Source organism: Leptonychotes weddellii, chromosome 3 (genome assembly GCF_054177405.1).
Source record: "Leptonychotes weddellii isolate Sample4059 chromosome 3, ASM5417740v2, whole genome shotgun sequence".
NCBI classification, from domain to species: domain Eukaryota; kingdom Metazoa; phylum Chordata; class Mammalia; order Carnivora; family Phocidae; genus Leptonychotes; species Leptonychotes weddellii.
In genome coordinates this window covers 58,361,089-58,382,264 of record NC_138371.1, presented here as the reverse complement: position 1 = coordinate 58,382,264, position 21,176 = coordinate 58,361,089, and the positions used below count along the sequence as shown (strand labels likewise).

The 21,176-nt window shown below is 40.5% G+C and overlaps 2 protein-coding genes across 3 annotated transcripts in view; one reads left to right on the top strand and one right to left on the bottom strand.

The window, feature by feature from the left end:
- Positions 1-21,176, bottom strand: part of STK39 (serine/threonine kinase 39) — a 400,617-nt gene that overhangs the window by 57,262 nt on the left and 322,179 nt on the right. The window lies entirely within an intron of this gene.
- B3GALT1 (beta-1,3-galactosyltransferase 1) overlaps positions 1-21,176 on the top strand; it is a 500,148-nt gene that overhangs the window by 478,755 nt on the left and 217 nt on the right. The window contains exon 5 of one of the 2 annotated variants that reach the window (XM_081814258.1): positions 14,857-20,274. In XM_081814258.1, coding sequence (XP_081670384.1) covers positions 15,024-16,070 — 1,047 coding nt within the window. In that variant the 5' untranslated portion in view covers positions 14,857-15,023 and the 3' untranslated portion in view covers positions 16,071-20,274. Of the gene's footprint in view, positions 1-14,726; positions 20,275-21,176 lie in introns of those variants that run through there. The other variant, XR_014143566.1, reaches the window with a different exon arrangement.

Here is a 21,176-nt window from a genome sequence, read left to right as displayed (position 1 = left end):
ATTAGATTATCATCATTTCATTTTATACCTCAAGAAGTAGAGAGAATGGTATGGTTTGGGGTTCTTAGTTACAAAAAAACAGAAGCCACTTTACCAGGTAAAAGAGAAGGGAATTTATGGAAAGGCATTAGGTAGCTCATGGAATTTCTGGGAGGCAAGACCTACATGTGGTTACTAACCAGCCAGATCAGCTTGGCCATGAACGGCACAGCCCAAATGGAGCTTGACAATTCTTTAGAGCTGTTTTAGGGGGCACAACATTGCTTCCCCTGCCTCTCCTCACACCTCTGATGTCACATTTGGAGAATGGAAATTCTATCACAGCCGTTCGAGAAAAACCAGGCACTTTTGTCCCTCCATGCGCTTTCCAGTCCATCCAAATCACTGGAAAGAAGCTTCTATCTTGGGGCGCCTGGGTGGCTCAGTCGTTAAGCGTCTGCCTTTGGCTCAGGTCATGATCCCAGGGTCCTGGGATCGAGCCCCGCATCAGGCTCCCTGCTCGGCAGGAAGCCTGCTTCTCCCTCTCCCACTCCCCCTGCTTGTGTTCCCTCTCTCGCTGTCTCTCTGTCAAATAAATAAATAAAATCTTTAAAAAAAAAAAAAAAGAAGAAGAAGCTTCTATCTTATGTTGCTCAGCCCTGCATCTGTGTCTTGCTCCGAGGCATCTGATTGCTAGAAACTGGGTCCTATGCCTTTATCCAAGTTGTAAAGAGACCTGAGAAATTTAGTTTTGGACTTCAGCTTCTTTTACAACTGGCCCATTTCCTGGAAGAAAAGCTAAAGGGGAATTGGAAGAGAAATAGATTGGAATAGCTAAACTACCAAATCTGCCCTAAAAGGAGAATTTACTTGACTACAGTCACATAGCTGGTAAGTGGCAGAGCCTCAGATGCCAAGTTATACACTCTTCCCAAGATAAAATGACTGCTTCATTATGGCAGAGATGAGTGCCTCATCTGACCTTCAAAGCTCAATTAAAAGATCCCTTAAGATCAGCTGTTTCCTTCTGACCTAGAATTGTCTGAGCTTTAAACACCATTATTGGTAGGGTTTTCTAGATATCTTAATATCGTGAAGGGAGTAGCCTTATGAATGGAGCTGTATCCTTCATCCTTTCTCAAGTTCTCATTAAAAAACAATAACTATGCATTTACATTAGGGAACTAAGGATCTCAGGGCCAGAAAGACCCTTGAGCCATGGTGAGATGCACAGCAGCCGTGAGTCCATTTTCCCTACCTTCACATTATTCCACGGAAGTAGGAAAAACAAAAATTTTTAAGATGACTACATGTAAAAAGTGAAATGTAGGAGATGGCGTATAGACCCACACATTACAGTTTAACAGATTCGTGTTCACATCCAGGTTGTTGGGGTTTTTTTTAAGATTTATTTGATTTAGAGAAAGAGCATGCATGGGAGCAGGCAAGAGGGACACGGGGGGCAGGGACAGAGGCAGAGGGAGAGAGAGTGGAAGCAGACTCCCCCTGAGCACGGGGCCTGACTCAGGGCTCACTCCCACGACCCTGAGACCATGACCTGAGCAGAAATCAAGAGTCCAAGGCTTAACCGACCAAGGCACCCAGGCGCCCCCACATCCAGGTTTAATTACTCACTAGCTGTGTGACACTGGGGCAAGTTGTTTACTCTTTGGGCCTCAGTTTCCTCTTTTGTATAATGGGAACAAGGATACCTATTTCTTATAATTGTTAGTAAGACTATACGTAAATTATGGAGAACATTGTAAGTGTGAGTAAGGCAGAGAAGCAATGATGTGTCCTCTAAATACATAAATTATATATACAAATAGTTATTTGTAAGGCATTTTATATAGTCCTAGCAAATAGTATTGGTTAAATAGAAACTATTGCTTAAAATATTATTTCAAAATAATTAATATCATAATCTTGATTTAACAAATTTGAAAAATGAAATGCTATGCTAATCTACCCAGTCATAAAAATGGTTACACTTTTTTTTTTAGGCAATCCAGAATATTGATTTATTTCCTCTCCCCTCAGCCTCACATCCTAGAAGTCAATCTTTTTCCCCAAGAACCTCCTGAAGGCCCCTTTCATGTCCTTATTCCATAGGCTGTAGACGAGGAGATGAGGGGGTTCATCATGGGAGTGGTTACACTTTTGACTGAAGAGATATGATAGTGAATAATGACAAATGAGATTTTCTTCCTCTAATTTCTGAGATACATTTGTATGGCTCATGTGTTTAAAAAAAAAAAAAAAGTCTATTTCCTTTCACAACTGACCTGTTTCCAATTATACTTAGAGACCTTTCCTAAATTCTACTTTTATAGAATTCAAACTGTCTTATTGAATTCAAACTGACTCAAACACTGGCAGGCTGGGTCTCTAACCATTGGGGAAATAAGAATCTTTAGCAAAAAGGAAGCTGTAAAAAGAAGGGAAGGTATAGAAAGGGAAATCTCTAGTACCAAATAGCATCTGGTGAAGTGAAGCTGAGCAAGAGCAAAATGAGCAAAATGTCTGATGGTTTTCAAATAATATAAGAAGGGAAAGGGAAAGCAAATAGCTTGATATCTTTTTTAAAAATCACCTGTACCATCTGTCTAGGACTTACTGGAAAAATGACTATTAAAATGCAGTCTTAAAAAAAAATAGCCTCAGAATTTCATGGAAACTCATCTCTAATGGGCCAAGTAAAAACGTGCTTTGAATGGGACTTTACAACATTTTAACAGTTTCAGAAACAACCTGAAATCTCCAGTATAAGGAAGAATAAAACTCTTACATGTGTAGGTGAACAAAAAGCACAAAATCATTTTTTACCTTTTGTTGTCTTTAACAAAACCTGTCCTCTATGATTGTTAAGTTTGTCTATGATACAAACTTCTTAACTTAAGAAATTGAACTCAAACACGTGTTCTGAAGTCTATTTTCTACAGGAAAAAGAAAAAGCAGGAAACAGAAGGAAAGCAAATACCTCTCTGCTTTGGTACAAACTTACATCTATACCCCGTCTGAGAGAGAGAACTGTGCTGAAAATGGGAAGGGATGTCAAGTTCATCGGTCTCTGACCCACCTTTCTGGTGAACGCTGCTAGAAAGCTGACAGCAAATGCCTTTTTCTAGAGAGCAAGTTCCCCATGCTAACGAGACTGGAGGGAGGGCTGAGTCCCGGTGTGGAAAATAGGAAGAGCAGGCAAAGGACGGGTGAAGAGAAAAAAGCACAAAGACCACCAGAAATGTGAGCAGAGAAACATGAGGAGTGAAGTGAGGAGGAATCCTAGGCAAGAGTTGGAAGAAAAGAGTGACTAAGTGTGTCAGGGAAGGTCTCAAGGCTTTGCTCAGAATGGTGTCACATGCCATGTGGATAGATTGCAAGAGTTAAATAGGTGAGGAAATGGAGAAAAGCATGAGAGAGCACTTATTTAGGGGCTCTGGATATGAAATGAAAGAGAAAAATATGACAATAATTGAAAGTGATGCCAGGGTCAAGAGGTTTTGTTATTGTTATTCTCAACATTTTTCTAAGCCCTTCTAGAGACAAAAAAGCCAATGGGAATGGAAAGACTGGAAATGACAAATACTGCAGAGAAGAGCCCTTCGTCAAGTGGGTTGAGAAATCATGGACTGGTGCAGAATTTCTGATCAGTGAAAGTTAATGCAATTTTGAAACTAAGAGAAATTTTTAAGGAGGAAAATATTTTCAAAGAGACTTCATGGCAAAACTACAACTTGATTCTTTTTCTGTTGTCAATCCTGTGCTTTGTCCAGAGAAGCAATGTCTCTTTGACAAGAGACCTTACCCCACAAAATCTAAAGGCTCAGGAGTAAGAATAAAGATGGCAGATGATTGTGGAGAGCTGATGCAGTGGGGAAAGGAGAATGGTGAATTGACATAGGAATGAGAATTGAACCTCAGAGGCATTGGGGGAGATTAATCTTGAGCCCTGCCCATGGAATCCAAGTGAGAGGAGTCCAGTGTAGCCTCAAACAGATTCAAGAGCTATGTAAGGTGGATTGTGGTGAAGAGTTCAAGGTGCCAGTAGGATGAACACTGGCAGGCTGGGTCTCTAACCATTGGGGAAATAAGAATCTTTAGCAAAAAGGAAGTTGTAAAAAGAAGGGAAGGTATAGAAAGGGAAATCTCTAGTACCAAATAGCATCTGGTGAAGTGAAGCTGAGCAAGAGTTTGGTAAATAGCTTGTGGGAAGCGATGCTGGGATTGAAAAAGGTAAGGACTGTGAAGACCCAATATGGGTGACTGAGGATGAGAATGGCAATCAAGGGCAGTATTTTTCACATGACTGGCCAGTAGGTAATAATTTAAGAAAATTATACCCAAAATCACAGATTTCAAAAGCAAAAGGGTGTGGTTAAAAAGCTACTCTGCCAAATAAAACTCCTTGTCACCCAGGCTTTCCTTTGGGTGAATTTCTAGAGCAATTCACAAAGCATTCTAATGCTGAAAATTGCAAAGTCCCTTAGCCAAGTGATGAAATGACCATATGCCTCTAATATTACATTGTGGATAGGTTCTATTACAACCTAGCTAAGGTTCTATTACAACCTATGAAGGAAAAATGATAAATCTTGAATTGGCTTTGTCTTAAATATCTCTACAATTATCATGGGGTAGCCATTTCAGACTATCTTAGCATACATAGAATGTTAGTGATGACTATGTAAATGCTACTCAGGGCTATTTAAATCTGGTAGATTTTTGATATTCTAAAGTTATATTTGAAAAAAATCTAATTCTTCATCACATTAGTGCTAATAATAATCATAATATTTCCTCTAGCTTGTGTAGCCCTTTTCCACAGAAGTACAAGACCTCTTAATATACACATTATAAGATGCAATTGAACCTTCTTATGAAAACAGTCAACTGCCAAGCTTTTTTCCCCCTTTTTGAGTATCAGTCAAGTAAGAAAACTGCTTTTCCACCAGTTAGTCAAGATGCATTGACTGATTGTTCCTCGTGAAACATTTTATAGGCGATCCTCTCTGGATTTGTCTTTTATTTATCATGTTTATATTAATAATGACAATACTCTTCATTCATGTAGCAGTATTTAGCTTCCAGAGCATTTTCAAATACAGTATCTTATTTGATCCATACTGACCCTGCAAAGTATGTCCAGATGTTATCATTCTCATTTTATAGATGGGGAAACAAAGGTAGAGGGATGCACAGAGTCCAGAGCGGATGACTAAACATCTGAAGGTTGAATCCAGCTCTTCTGGTGTCATAAGATTGACTGCCTACAAGATAATTTCCATGACAGCAGCTACACAAAATTATTTTTGGCTATTATGTATTCTGATAAACTGATACTGCATAAAGGGGCATTTGAGTTAGAAAAGGAAACAAAAGGAAAATAAGAATTGCAAGTTCTTTTCCATATGATGTTATCAGTTCCCTCATGGTACTATCATTCTTTGAAATATGACCTAAAATATTACCTCTCTGGGATGGGCTAAGAAACATCTCCTTAGACATTGTAAATTTTAGATAGCAATACACTAACATCTTTCTGGTTTCTAACAATATCCATTTATATCGGCTTCCCCTCCCCAAAATAACAGGCGAAATGAATACTCTTTTTTGGTATTGCAGAGCTCATCATTTTTAAATTCTCCCAGCTGCTGTTTATATGAGTAGGATGTCTTTCCTCTCATCCTCTTCCACATCTGTAATAAAACATCCTGGTGTTTCTTTCCCAGCAGAGAAGCCCTACCCAAGGTCTGACCACATTGCCAGGCTCCCAGTCTCCTAAAATTAAATAAGTGATGGCTCTGCCCATCTTTAAAAAATGTGTCTCATATAAGGCCATCAAGGCACCATATCCATCACTGTGAAGGAAGCCAAGCATTTATTTAAAATAATGAGACATCTTCATTTTCATTTTTCCCTGAGAGGATTGTAGTGATGTTTAAAAATTCTCTGAATTCTAGAACTAGGGCAACACATTGATTTGAAGAAAGCTATAATCTTCTCCTCTAATTTGAAGTACACTTTTTCTGCAGTGAAATAGAGTGTAGCTTTCAGAATAGCAAGAGCCCTAAGCCCACACAAAGACATCTTCATCCTGACCACTCCTCTTTCAAGTTGGCCCCGTTCTTCTGAGTGCAGGAATTTATAAAGACCTTTTCAATAAATTTCTTTTTTTTTTAATGTTTTATTTATTTATTCATGAGAGTCAGAGAGAGAGAGGCAGAGGCAGAGGGAGAAGCAGGCTCCCCACCTAGCAGGGAGCCCGATGCGGGACTCGATCCAGGACCCTGTGATCATGACCTGAGCCGAAGGCAGACGCTTAACCATCTGAGCCACCCAGGCGCCCCAAGACCTTTTCAATAAATTTCAAGGTATATTGAACTAAAAGGAGAAAGGTTCAAATAATCTCTTCCAGATTTGGGAGGGAAATGATTTCGACTGCCAAAAGATGATTAATATTACCTTTTGCTTTCTGCCACTTCCTTGTTGCAAATGATCTGTTGGACGAGTTCAATTATGGGGTCTCCGAAAGGATTCATGATTAATTTTTTTAAAGGAACAAATTAGCTCTTGGTCTTTCTGAGGCAGAGGAGTCAGAACACTTACTCCTATGAACATTCAGGGATTTCGACACCTATGGGCACATTGCCTTCCACAGCCAAGGAGGCTTACTTCAAAGAAAGGCTAGGAGAGAAAGCCAGCCCTCTGCGATTTGGAGAGATAATAAGTTAGCAAGCTGTATAACATAATGGTTTATGAAATTCTTCCTTTAAGGACCATTATCTAGTGTTAATAGTGCTTTATTTCTTCCTCTCCTGTGCTTATTTAGAGCATAATTATAAGAGCGAGAGGAAGGGAGGGAGTTGGGCATCAAGATAACCATTTGCCAAATTAATGCAGCCGAGTAGAATCTCTGGCCTTTGGGGCTCGTTTATCAATTAGTTCTGTTGCGGTCTGAGTTCTTGTATTTCCCCCACAGAATGAAGATTCTTTGATTTCCCTCATACGCCAGCTCTGAGGAAAGTCACTTGAGATCAAAACATTTCTCAGACAAGATCTCTTTTCCCCTCCCCAGTGATGGGCTGTACGGCCAGCTTCTCATCCATTTCAAGAGCTTTTCATAAACACAAGTGGTTAGCCCTTTCTCTCCCTGCCTTCTCATTTCTTTATTTTTTTCCTGAATTTCTGTCTTCCTTTTATTCCTCTCTTTTAACTGGTTGAAATTGGGTTGATTTTTTCCAACGGGTTTCTCTTTTGGACCATGTTTTAAAGTGACTACATGGATTTTAATGTTCAAACCACTTTTGTAGTACCCAATGGTCTCTGAATATTCAAAATTGGTACTGAATAATAGGAATGCTGGTAGTTTGAGGTGACACTGGAGAATTGTCCTTATTCTCCAGAAACCAAGTCAGTTTCTTGGGAATTGTTGACCCCAACTTTCTGGGAAAGGTGCCACCATCCTGGCTTCACTTTCCCAACTAATTATGGGTCGATTTTTGTGTGTGTGTAGAGGGGAGTACCTCAAAGGAAAGAGAAAGCAGCAGAAGCACAGGACTGTTTAAAACTATGCCACATTCTTCATGTCGTCTTATAAGAAAAATGAACTAGCTTTTTCTTTAACCTAAAAATAAGCCAAACTTTGTGTCCCTTTACACATTCATGTTTCATTCTTCTTTGAATGCTAATTACAAATTTTTCATCCTTTAAAAGTTGGTTTACCAAAACCCAAGACTTTACCTGCTCGAATCAAGAAAATAAAATGTGAAGAAATGAAGTCTTGTGGAGCCAAGTATTTCATTTCGTTGCTATCTGAAAAATAGATGTTATGGATGAAGTTGTGTCTCCCCCCCAAAAAAAAGACATGTTGAAGTCTTAATGCCCAATACTTCAGAATGTGACCTTCTTTGGAAATAGGGTTTTTACAGAGGTAATCAAATTAAAATGAGGTCATTAGGGTAGGCCCTAATCTAATATGACTGGTGTCCTTACAAAAAGGGAAAACTGGAACACACACCCACAGGGAAATGAAAATGCTGTGTAAAGAGGGAGACAGAGATCTAGTTAGTGCATCTATAAATCAGGAGTGCCAGCAAATCACCAGAAGTTAGGAGAAAAGTATGGAACAGATTCTTGGTCATAGCTCTCAGAAGGAACTGCCCCACCAACATCTTCTCAGACTTCTAGCCTTGAGAATTTGTGAAACAATACAAGGAACAACAGGTGTTAGTGAGGATGTGGAGAAAGGGGAACCCTTTTGCACTATTGGTGGGAATGCAAGCTGGTGCAGCCACTCTGGAAAACAGTGTGAAGGTTCCTCAAAAAGTTCAAAAAACAGAACTACCGTATGATCCAGCAATTGCACTACTGGGTATTTACCCACAGAATAGAAAAATACAGATTCGGAGGGATATATGCACCCTGATACTTACAACAGCATTATCAACACTAGCCAAACTATGGAGAGAGCCCAAATGTCCATCGACAGATGAATGGATAAAGAAGATGTTTTACACACACACACACACACACAAATATTACTCAGCCATCAAAAAGAATGAAATCTTGCCATTTGCAACGACATGGATGGAGCTAGAGTGTATTATGCTAAATGAAATAAGTCAGTCAGAGAAAGACAAATACTACATAATCTCACTCACATGTGGAATTTAAGAAAGAAAACAAATGAATATATGGGAAGGGGAAAAGAAAAAAAGGAGAGGGGCACCTGGGTGGCTCAGCCATTGAGCGTCTGCCTTTGGCCAGGGTCATGGTCCCGGGGTCCTGGGATCGAGCCCCACAGGGAGCCCACTTCTCCCTCTCCCACTCCCCCTGCTTGTGTTCCTGCTCTCGCTATCTCTCTCTCTGTCAAAATAAATAAATAAAATCTTTTTTTAAAAAAAAAGAAAGAAAAAATGAGAGAGGGAAACAAGCCATAAGAGACTCTTTTTTTTTTTTTAAGATTTTATTTATTTATTTATTTGAAAGAGAGAGACAGCGAGAGATGGAACACAAGCAGGGGGAGTGGGAGAAGGAGAAGCAGTCTTCCTGCTGAGCAGGGAGCCCGATGTGGGGCTCGATCCCAGGACCCTGGGATCATGACCTGAGCCAAAGGCAGACACTTAATGACTGAGCCACCCAGGCGCCCCACCACAAGAGACTCTTAACAATAGAGAACAAACTGAGGGCTGATGGAGGGAGGTGGTAGGGGATGGGCTAAATGGGTGAGGGGGATGAAGGAGGGCACTTGTTATGGTGAGCACTGGGTGTTGTGTGTAAGTGAGGAATCACTGAATTCTACTCCACAAACAAATATTGCACTATTTGTTAACTACCTAAAATTTAATTTTAAAAAAAGAATTTTGAAACAATAAATTTACCCAACTTATGGGACTTTGTTATGGCCACCTTAGCAAACTAATACATATAACCTACTAATACAAATAAGCTGCATCTCTAGAAGCTGAGGGCATTTGAACGAGTGGGCAAAAAGGCCACCACTGGGAAACATGAAGCCAAGAAGATCCAAAAGACAAGAGAGGAGCAGAAATTAAAAACCAAAAGGATTCTCCTAATGAAGCATTAATCCCAAAGAGCCAAGCAAAGAGCCAAAATGTTAGTAAAAAACTCAATTACCAGACTGGAGATCACAAGGCTTTTTGTTCTCAGCTCAAATGTCACCCCTTCAGAGAATGACCAATTCATCTAAAGTTGCTCCCCTCCCACCTCTACTCAGTCTTTACCCCATTGCCCAACTTACTTACATCACTTATCGCTACCTGAAACTATTTTTGTATTCATTTATCATGGGTTTATTTTCTGCCTACATTTCCTAGAAAGTAAGCCCCCATCTGTCTTACCAGTTGTAGAACAGTGCCTGGCATCTCTAACGGGTGTTCGGTACGTCTCTGATGAACAAATGAAGTAGATTTGGAAATCCAAGGGAAATCAGAACTCAGGGATATTATATTCCTGGTGACACCAGGGAGTAGAAGGGGCCTGTGCAGCCTGGCCCGTGGGTGCAGGGAAGCTGGAATGACTGCCACGCCATCTCAGCGGCAACCAGGACGTAGGCACTCAGTACTGACTTGTACTTGCCGGAACCATGACGGAGAAGGACATGAGCTTGACACCCCAAACTATGCACAGTTTGCCCAAGAGATTCTACCCACTTGCTGCTGGACTGATTTCTGGCCATACAAGAGAAGAATTTTGGCAAATTTAGGAGCTTTTTAAAAAATAAATTACTCAAAATAACAGATTATCCAATGTGATTTCTAGGAGAAACATGTGCTCCTTAAATTGAAAATTCTGCCCCATTAACTTCCTGAAAGGTGATGGTGGATAGCTACTGACGGGTTCTGTGAATGAGGTAATCTGTGATACAGCAAGGCCTCTGGGGAGGAAATCTTTCGAGTGTTAGAGGCGAATGTTTCTATTTAGAGGGATTTGAATTTAATGGATGACAAGTTAATATGTCATCAGCATCTGTGGTTGTCGCAGGGCTGCTAAAAGGAATGACAAATGCTCTGTGTGCAAGTTTGTATTTTAATACATTAACATGTCTGTTAAACAGGACTTCTTTAAATTTCATGAAACTAAGAGAACCCTCCAGAGGATTCTGCTTTGTGACATTCGGCTCCTTCTCTAGAACTTTTCAGCTGTCATTTTCTTTGCTTTTTAGTGGACTTTTGCCTTTGTGTTTTCCAGGAAGAAAACAGAATTCTCTAGCAGGCAATCTGTACAGTGTATTCGCTAGACCAAAAAACTGACCGCAATCCTACATATTTAGAAGAATCGATTGACATGTGTGCTCTGGACCCCAAATCATGAACTGATCAACTGACATAATCCCGTCATCCCCACTAGGACCTGTTCTTTATATCATAATACTATCTGCCCATATAGCAATATTTCCCTCTGAGAAACTCCAAGGATTGGTGATGATCATTAATAGCTATAATGTTGTCGAGATAATGTAGATGTTATTTTTGCCCTTATTTTATACATAAGGCTACTGAGGCACAGAAAGCCACATAGCAAGTTCGGATTGTTCAAGGAGTGAAACATGGACATCTTGCTCAACACTAACTACTTCAACCAACATACAGAAAATCATGCTTTAGAGTTAAATGCAGCCTGCTACTACTCTCTATTCTCTTTACTTACATTGCTATTTCTGTTCCAGAGGCCTATTTTTGTGTTTGCCTGGCCACCTGAGAAATCTATTTTGTTATAAGCAAACAGGATGCTTTTTAGTGCCCCTCGCTGTAGGTGCGCATTATCGTTAGCCACTCTTCAGATTCTAGGCTGGTTCTTTTTCCCATTTCAAATCCTCTGTTTTTATTGGTGATCACTTGCATTTCCTGGTGCCCAGGATGCAACAATACTGTGCTTACTTTTGTCCTTGTGTCTGAAAAAAATCAGTAGAAAGAGTGATTCTTTCAGTGTGTGAGTGTGAGTACATGTGTGTGTTTCGAGACTTCAGAGAAAGGGAACTGCAAAGTGTTTCTGAAGCTTTCAACAGCTGTAGCTCTCCACCCCCTCTCCCCCCATCCCAGCTTTCATGTGCTCTTTGCAAGTCATCATTTTCTGATATCAAGGATCCCCATAGAACTGGTGTCATGCAGTGTGTAACAAACCAGAATGAACTAGGCAAAAATTCCAGCCATGGACACACATCTAAGAAAATAAATGCGTGGATCACTGGGAGAAGAGCAGCATGCATTCCTCCCTGCCACCCTGGCTCTCCCGTGCAAGATTTTGCCTATTGTCCTAACGGGCCTCAGGAAACTTGAGATGACTGCTCACTCAGTCACCCGCTAGCTGCGTGATCTGGAGACAGTACCTCTCTTGTAACAACGTAAGGAATGAAGCTCTATAAAATACAGGGCATGGAGCGCATAGCCCAGTATCTGGTGTACTACATGCTTTTTAAAATGAGACCTATCGGGGTGCCTGGGTGGCTCAGTCGTTAGATGTCTGCCTTTGGCTCAGGTCATGATCCCAGGGGTCCTGGGATCGAGCTCCGCATCAGGCTCTCTGTTCAGCAGGAGGCCTGCTTCTCCCTCTCCCCCTCCCCCTGCTTGTGTTCCCTCTCTCGCTGTGTCTCTCTCTGTCAAATGAATAAATAAAATCTTTAAAAAATAAAATAAAATGAGATAAATAAAGACCTACAATAACAATGGAAAGAAGTGTCATGTTCATTAGCTAAGAGAGAATGCTCATTCTTCTGTGAAAAGTGTTCTTAAATACATAAACTCTATTCATGCTCTCACCTATTTCTCTATTTCTCCCTCTTTTAGCTCTTTCTAAATCTCCCAAGTACCTGTTATTTATGGAGTCCCTTCCCCCAGAAAATCACACAGAAAAGTATCAGAGAAAACAAATTGTCACTTATTCCCTTGGGGCATAGAACTATGGGAAAAAGAAATACCAAATATGGAAAAATAAATGGCTGTTGAAATCAGTGGACAGGATTTGGTGAAGGTAAAATCCTCCCTTGCACCCTTTAGATGGCAGAGATGGGCGACAAGCTACTCAGCTCAGTTTCTTAGCACCACTCACCATCTGACCCCTGCTTATCTCGAGAGCCTGAAACTTCACCATCACCACCCTCCTCCCTGGCACCCTGTCCTCTTCCCTTCCTCCAGGATTTGCAGTCCAGGCACACACCGTGCTTCTCACTTCATGTCTTTGAGTTTCCTCTGCCTCAAATGTCTGGTCCTCATCCAGATAATTCATACTTGCCCTTGAAGACTCAGCTTAGATAACATTTGCATGGCATCTTCCCCGAGGCAACCTCGTTGTTTCAGTCCAGGATGGGGTGGAGGAGTATGATTCACATCACAGTCTCTGGGAATGGCGCCTTGTGGAGATGCCATGTGCATTCTGCTCGCCTGTACCTGGTCTGCACATACCCTGTCCACCAGCCCACCTCTCCTGTGTCCTCTAGTGAGGAAATTTTTTGTCTCTCTGTTTTAATCATTTACAGGAAGTCTTTCCTCCTAGACCACATGTTCCTTGAGGAGGAGTATGGGCTCTACTTCCGTTTTTCCAGTACCTCACAGGCACTCATGTGAGTAGTGGCTCAAGAAGAGAGCTTGAGAGGTGCCTTTTCCAGTGACTATTTTTGGCATACCAGCTTAGGAATAGATGACTCACAGTTTAGTAGGAAACTGTGAAAAGTAACAAGGGCTCTAGGATGACAACAGCAGGCTTATAAGAATCAGATACTAGCCTGGAACAATGACGGAGAAAGTTTGGTTTGAGACTCAACTCACACTCCTTTGGCATTCAGTTGGAGCTGCCGTCTGTATGTCCCAAGTTGAGAAGCCCTTTTCTAAACTCTATTGCTGGCTTCTCCCTTCGTTTCACTTGCTATTTAAAGTTTCAAAGCTTGCTGCACATCACGTCCTTTTTATCAGCTATGGTGCACCTTAGAGCGGACATTTCCTTCAGGAGCCAAGGATACTGGAGCTTCTATTTAGAGAGTACTTATTATGGGTTGGAGGAAGGCCTGCCTATGCCTAGAGTCATGCTGCTTGAAGCCTTTCTAATATTCATTTAGTTAGAACCGTAACCACACTGAGTTATTGCTGGTCTCATATGGATCATATATTCACAGGCAGCTCTTGGCTTTGACAAGAGGATGTGTGTTATCTCTGCTATTGCCCATCATGTCTTTTCATTTCATTATGAATATTGTGCTTGGAAGCCTGACTTTCAATCTATAATCCCAGTTAAATTCTTTCAACACAGTCTGTCCATTTAAGTGCATAGTTTTCTTTGAAGCAGACCTTGTTGAAGTCGATATCCATGATCTGCTATCTCTGTCTTCCAGGGCCACCACATTTTGCTCTAACTGGGAAGGAAAAGACAATTTTTAACATGGATGAACTTTGTAGCCTGGCATATAGTTTTTTACTGGCATGAGAGCAGCTCAAGTTCTAGAAAGAATTAGAGTTCCGAAGGACAACTTTTTAATGTGAACCAATTAAAGTGTTCTTTCCATCTTCACTGGGTCTGTGGCTCCAAGTTCAATTGTGTCTCTTATTATACTGCTCCTGTGTTTACTGACAAGTGTCACTACATAAACAGAATTGAAAGGGGCCAGCATAATTTCATCAAGGGAACATCAGGGTGAATTGCTGAAAAGCACAACATGCGATACCATTTAGATCAACTCGAAAATGAATGCCGCCAGCTGTCTGAAAGGCCCCTTGGGTGATGGTGTCCATGCCTGAGGGTAAGGCTCTTCTTCATGTGAAGCCTCCTAGGAAACTGAGAATTAGGGACCAACATTCATGAGAGCCAAAGTTAGGAAAAAGCGAGGAAAAGTAAGGAATTACTTGTAAGTCAGAGCCCAGGGAGACCGTTTGAGCAGATTTTCCAGTGGTCATGCACACGTTTTCAAATACAGGGCTAAAGAAAGCAGAGGGATGTTGAGGACCAACTACTTCATCAGAATCGAGCCAACAAATACTTAGAAGTGTGGGAACGAGATAGGAGGCCCTGCGTGAGGCTCTCCTGCTTGAAAGAAGACTTCAGTGTCAGAAGGTTTTTAACAGCCAAGAGGTCCTTTTGTGAAGAGGCGAAAAGTCTTTTTTAATTACTAATGTTCAGTTTACTTCATGTTCCCCTAGAGCCTGTAATCTAATACTTGTTAATTGGGTATGAATATACATAAATAACCTCTATCCAGGGGAGGAAAGGGAGGATGGTGGTGACAGGAAGTTTTCAGCAGTGGTGGCAATGAATGATCACGTTTACGATTTGAGTCATCATGGGTAATTCTAACACCCTTATTATGTTTCTTTGAGGATGTGAAGTGACTAAATAAATCTGAACGACAACTGTACTTTATTGATTTTGCAGAGTTAAGAGGAAGATTTATGAGACATGGAACTTTCCATCAGGTTTGGAAGAAAGTAAAGGGAACGCAGAGATGCCAGACTGCCACTAAGACCCATGGACAATCCCGCACTCACGCTTCCTTCTCTGTCAAATTTTAAGATTTATTAGTAATATGCTGCCTTTGCAAGATGAAAACAAACGAATGCCAAGAAGGCATACTCTTCCATATTTGCAATAGACGTGCTCTCAAGACAATGGCTTCAAAGGTCTCCTGTCTCTATGTTTTGACAGTTGTGTGCTGGGCCAGTGCCCTCTGGTATCTGAGTATAACTCGTCCCACTTCTTCCTACACTGGCTCCAAGCCATTCAGCCACCTAACAGTTGCCAGGAAAAACTTCACCTTTGGCAACATAAGAACTCGACCTATAAACCCACATTCTTTTGAATTTCTTATAAATGAACCCAACAAATGTGAGAAAAACATTCCTTTCCTTGTTATCCTCATCAGCACCACCCACAAAGAATTTGACGCCCGCCAGGCGATCCGAGAGACGTGGGGGGATGAGAACAACTTCAAAGGGATCAAGATAGCCACTCTCTTCCTCCTGGGCAAGAACGCGGATCCTGTTCTGAATCAGATGGTGGAGCAAGAGAGCCAAATCTTCCACGACATTATCGTGGAGGACTTTATTGACTCCTACCATAACCTTACCCTCAAAACACTAATGGGAATGAGATGGGTGGCCACTTTTTGTTCAAAAGCCAAGTATGTCATGAAAACAGACAGTGACATTTTTGTAAACATGGACAACCTTATTTACAAACTACTAAAACCCTCCACCAAGCCAAGAAGAAGGTATTTTACTGGCTATGTCATCAATGGAGGGCCAATCCGGGACGTCCGCAGTAAGTGGTACATGCCCAGGGATTTGTATCCTGACAGTAACTACCCACCGTTCTGTTCGGGGACTGGCTATATCTTTTCAGCTGATGTGGCTGAACTCATTTATAAGACCTCGCTCCATACAAGGCTGCTTCACCTTGAAGATGTCTATGTGGGACTGTGTCTTCGAAAACTGGGCATACATCCTTTCCAGAACAGTGGCTTCAATCACTGGAAAATGGCCTACAGTTTGTGTAGATATCGCCGCGTCATCACTGTGCATCAGATCTCTCCAGAAGAAATGCACAGAATCTGGAATGACATGTCAAGCAAGAAACATCTCAGATGTTAGGATTTTTACCGATGTAAATACATTCCTTTTCTTTTTTAAGAAATGGGGCCTAGGGTGTTGGTGTTTTATTGGTGTCACCAGGGGAAATGAACCGGTGTAGGGGTTTTGTAAAAAGCTTTTTTCTTCCCGCTCCTAGTTTCTTTCTTGGACTACCAGTTTACAAGTGTTAGGCTCTGGTCATAGAAACAACACATGAGTTAGAAGGGCCAGATTTCATTCTCAGGTCCTGAGGCATTGCGTTTATCTCAAAAAGTAACATCCTAACAACTGCTAGGATTTACATACTCTGCATCTGAGATAAAAATCTGGTTCTGGGAAACTGAGACTCGAGGTAATGCCTTCATATCATCTCTGCAAAAATAAAAGTAAATAACTCTTTTTCAGAAATAATACACAGTCAGAAAGACACACCCGATGTGATTATTAATATTGTGTGTGCTGTTACATTGAATTTTTACATCTCTTGCCATGTAATGTGTACAGTATTTGCGGTTCCACCAAGACATGAACTTAGGCCTGGCAGGGAGGCTGCAGCTAAATAAATGGAAATTTAAATTTGAAAAGCAAATATTCTGTATGGTTGGAAGACAACTGTGCTTGCTCATCCAAGGATTAAACCTGGTCATTGGGTGGAATGTATATAAAATGCTACTTAACAAAATAAACAAGAGATTTGCCGGGGTGGGGGGGTGGGGGCGGGTGTCTTTCAGAACAAACATTACCTGGTGCCTCCAAGGAGATTTTGCCAAATGTAATCTCACCTGCTTCCCTCCATACGGTGTTGCTAAGTGCATTTTACAGTTTCTGTCTCAGGAAGGCACATATGTAGAAATAAGTTGGTAGGAAGGCAGAAAAACAATAAATTACACGGAGAAAACACGAATTTATGTATGCATTATAATTAACATAAGCAAGCTTAGCAATAGTATAAGATGCCCCTCCCACACATTTGCAAAGCATGTGAGATAAGCTTTCAATGGGTCCCAATGTTATTGAATGCTTTAGCCCTAAGGTTGATAGATGTAACATTCTAATATCTGAAACATCCAAGTACCTCTAGCTGCAATGCCGTTAGGAGTAGGAGGTACTCTGGAAGTTCTGTGACTGAGGTTCATGGGAAGGAAAAGTGGAGAAGCTTGGGATCAGTTTCTCTTGGTACCATCGTTCTTATTGGGTCATGTGAGCAGGCATCTTAACCTTGCTGTGCTTCAATATGCTCAATTATAAAATGGATGGAAAAAACACCTACCTCACAGGTGCTGTGAGAGCAAATTGCATTTGCTAAGTATTTTGAGATCCTTAGTTTAAAAGGTGCTAATGCAATGTATCATGCATTATGCCAAATGCTAAAATAATTAATTACAACAGTGGTCACCTGTAGTAGTAATATCATCTCAAATATAAATTCTGCCAACATAAAGATCGAATATGAACTATTAGTGCATCTGATTCTTCTAAAACTTTGACTTTTCCCTGGATACCTTAGGTGTTTGGAGAAGCTTCAATTTCTCTATCACTTCCTCTGATTTCAATGAATAAGTTTTTACTTTGGTGCAATGCCTTGATTTCCCAGGGTGCTGAAAGTGAAGGCAGCTGCCTTTCTTTGGGGAGGAGCCTCTGGCTGGAAGCATATTACAATAATTGAACCACATGCTTTGCAAAATGTATTATATCCCATCAACTTAGATCTCAGGAAACATTCATCTGAATTCTCGATAAGGCCTTTGAGGGCCGGTAGAGCTAGTCCCCCTCTATCCGAAGAAGAATCGGCACTCTGCAAACCCACATATTGCACATCTTCTATTCATTAGAAAACTTCTGCTTGTCTTCATTCAAAGACAGCCCTGCAACTGAAAGAATATAACTTTTCTTTTAACCTGACCTTTAGAAGCTCCCCCAGAAGTTGATAGCAAACAAGTAAACAAAATGAACAAATGGAAGTCATGGCCTATTTCTTGACAACACTGGATCTCTTATCCCCAGCCCCAAAGAATGCAATATGAGACAGGTCTTCCTGTCCTTCAGCACATCTTCATCAAACAGTCAGCTGGACTGCCGAGTTTGATTGGAAAACAGCATTAGGTAGCCTGGGGAGAGATGGATCAACACAAGGTGAGCCCCTCTCTAACCCCCAACCCTCAACTGCTGTGAGTTCCGGTCATTGGAAAAGTCTCATGACTTTGTACTTGGTTCACATTTCAGTCACATAGCTGAATCAAGCCTCTGTCTTCTACTACCATTTACATTTACCTTATGCTCAGTCAAGCCACCTTCATGTCAAGGAATTGCACATTATAAACATCATATATGTACATCTATGAATTGTTTTCTGTGTGTGTGTGTGTGTGTGTGTGTACATTATAAATAGAGCCCTAATCTTTAAAAGGAGCAAAAATCGGGAGAATCATATGTCTTAAAGAACTATTTCCTAACTTTTTTATGCTAGGTAGTGCCCATGTGACAAACATGTAAATAGTCATCAAAGACCATATGTATATATTTTAAAGGCATTTTTTTCTTCTCCCCTGTATGTATAGCTAGAATCTGCTTGTTATGTACATTTTCTTCTGCATGGAGCTTGGTGAGGCAAGGCCATTTGTCCAGTGTTTCAATAGCCAAAAGCATGTTTGCCCTTCGTTTTTTTGAATGTTCAAAAAAAATGTTTAAGTCAGGTGATCAGGAAAAAAAGCTCTGATTTTCTACTTTTCTTAATTTTATGATGCTGGCCAAATTATGGTTTCAATTATTTAAGCCATTTTTAAATGTATTTTCATTTCTCTTATATAAAATAACATTTCAGACAGTATTGTATCAGGAGTCGTTCAGACAAATTTTTATGAAAACCTTCTGACTGTCCCCCTACCTGTGTTGTTCATTATGCATTGGATAACAAAATGTATCAATATTGAGTGTCTGTATTCTTAAAATTTCTTTTTTAAATTTATTTTTGGAAAAAAAAGTTTTATCTTTGCTGGCTAATTTGCGTGGCTTTGGGTCTTCTTATATTGGACCAAATGCCAGTTTCAACATATAATATTGTATCTTTAAATAACCAGAATCAAAATTTGAAGATCATTTTTGATTTGGATTAAATTCAGAAGAACAAAACCCCTTTGTGTGATGATATGGGGGAAACAAACTCTTGACAGAGAAGCTAAGGAAGGAGTTTTTCAATCAAATCTATCAAAGACAATGGAACATTTACATAAAGCTTCTGGGATTCATTTTCTACCTTTCCTAATATGTGGGTTTAGTGGGGGAATTGATTATGTCATTTCTTCTGTAAAGGTGAGGATAGTTTTTCTAAGCAACAAAGTAACTCGTGAATGAAAGAAGTAATTTACTAGAAACGCCTGTTGATGATAATTGACACTTAGGTATATCGTTATATATGAATGATTGTTTATTTATGTATTTATTTGTCAGAATTGTACATACTATTTCGCCAAACGTAATTGTCCGTAAAAGTGCACTCTCCAGGTTTGTAGTACTATTTAGGGTTACATGGGTTGCCGATCAAGCTGCTAATCAGAATACTATTTTTTGTATCAATGTTATAAAACTGAAAAATGACAAATAGATGCTGAAGATGTCTTTACATTCAGTTTCTTCACCTTCCTCTTGAAATGTAAACTGTTGATTGAAGCACGATGCCAATGTATACGTCCATCTGTCATGAGGAAGATTATGGTTCCATAAAGCTGATTTTTTTAAACCATTGGGACAAATAAACAGAAGGAGAACGTATTTTCCACTTTGCTTCTTTTCTGAAAGAATCTCTTTGGTGAGTTGTGATCATTAAAATTAGCTGACACCCTGTTGTTTATCATTAATCTTCTCTTCAACCTCAATATAGGTCACAGCTCACATCATTCAAAGCTCATCCCAAGAGCCCTCTGCAGCATAACAGTCAACTTAGAGACAGTTTGCTCCTTAGATCATGGACTGCTCCAGGGTTTAGGAAACTGGTGTCTCCCTTGCCCCTTGGTGGCCTCAGGAAAGTCTCTGTGTTAAATTCTATGGGTTGAGCATGTCAACAAATTCCAATTCAGAGAGCACTATATTGATAACATGAGTGGTGAATTAGGACATATTAAATTCAAGGCAAAACTGTCATTCTTATGCATCACCCACATATATCCTTTGGAATATTGCATACTATTTTAAAAGTTTGCTCAGACTGGAAAAATGCTATTCAGGCATCCTTTCCAGCAGACAAATAGGGGATGCTTGCTGATGCCTGACTTTGTAAGCAAGAGACTAATAGCTATTTAAGAGAGAAAAGTTCCTATTATTATCAACCCTGAATTAGCTTAAATAGGTCTTTACTTTTTAATGGAAATTTAACTGGATTTACTACGCTGTACCTCAGAGTTCAAAGCGTTAAGTCCATCAGGTGAGCTGAAATACATGAGTTAACAATGAAAACATAAAATACATAGATTTGTATTCCGTGTGACTCTTCTAAAGGACCAACATCAAAAGCAATGTTGTAAAGGCATGGTCTTATACCAGGAGCATCAGCACCAAGCGGGAACTGGTTAGAAATGCAAATTCTTGGAACCTACCAGAAACTTAGGGGTGTGGCTCTGCAATCTATTTTAACAAGCTTGTTAGGTGATTCTCGGTCACACTAAAGTTGGGAATGCTGCTCAGGGGCTGGCAAACGACCCTCTGAGAACCACTTCTAGCCTGCTGCCCCCAGGTTGAGAGTGGTTTCAGGATGAACACTTGCAAAGATTCGATGAGGGGACACACTAATATTGAATCCCAATTAAGCGACATGTTTTCCCAACGGTAAGAATTCTACTCTTCTCGGGGCGCCTGGGTGGCTCTGTTGGTTAAGCATCTGCCTTGGGCTCAGGTCATGATCCCCGGGCCCTGGGATCGAGCCCTGCATTGGGCTCCTTGCTCAGCGGAGAGCCTGCTTCTCCTTCTCCCTCTCCTCCTCTACCCTGTTTATGCTCTCTCTCACTCTATCTAAAAATCTTTTTTAAAAAATTATCATTCTCAGTAGATGTGTATTGCCAAAAAAGTCCTTAATTATTATTTTATTATATTTTAATTTCATTAATACAGAAACCGTGGAGATCTGTTTCTTGTTAT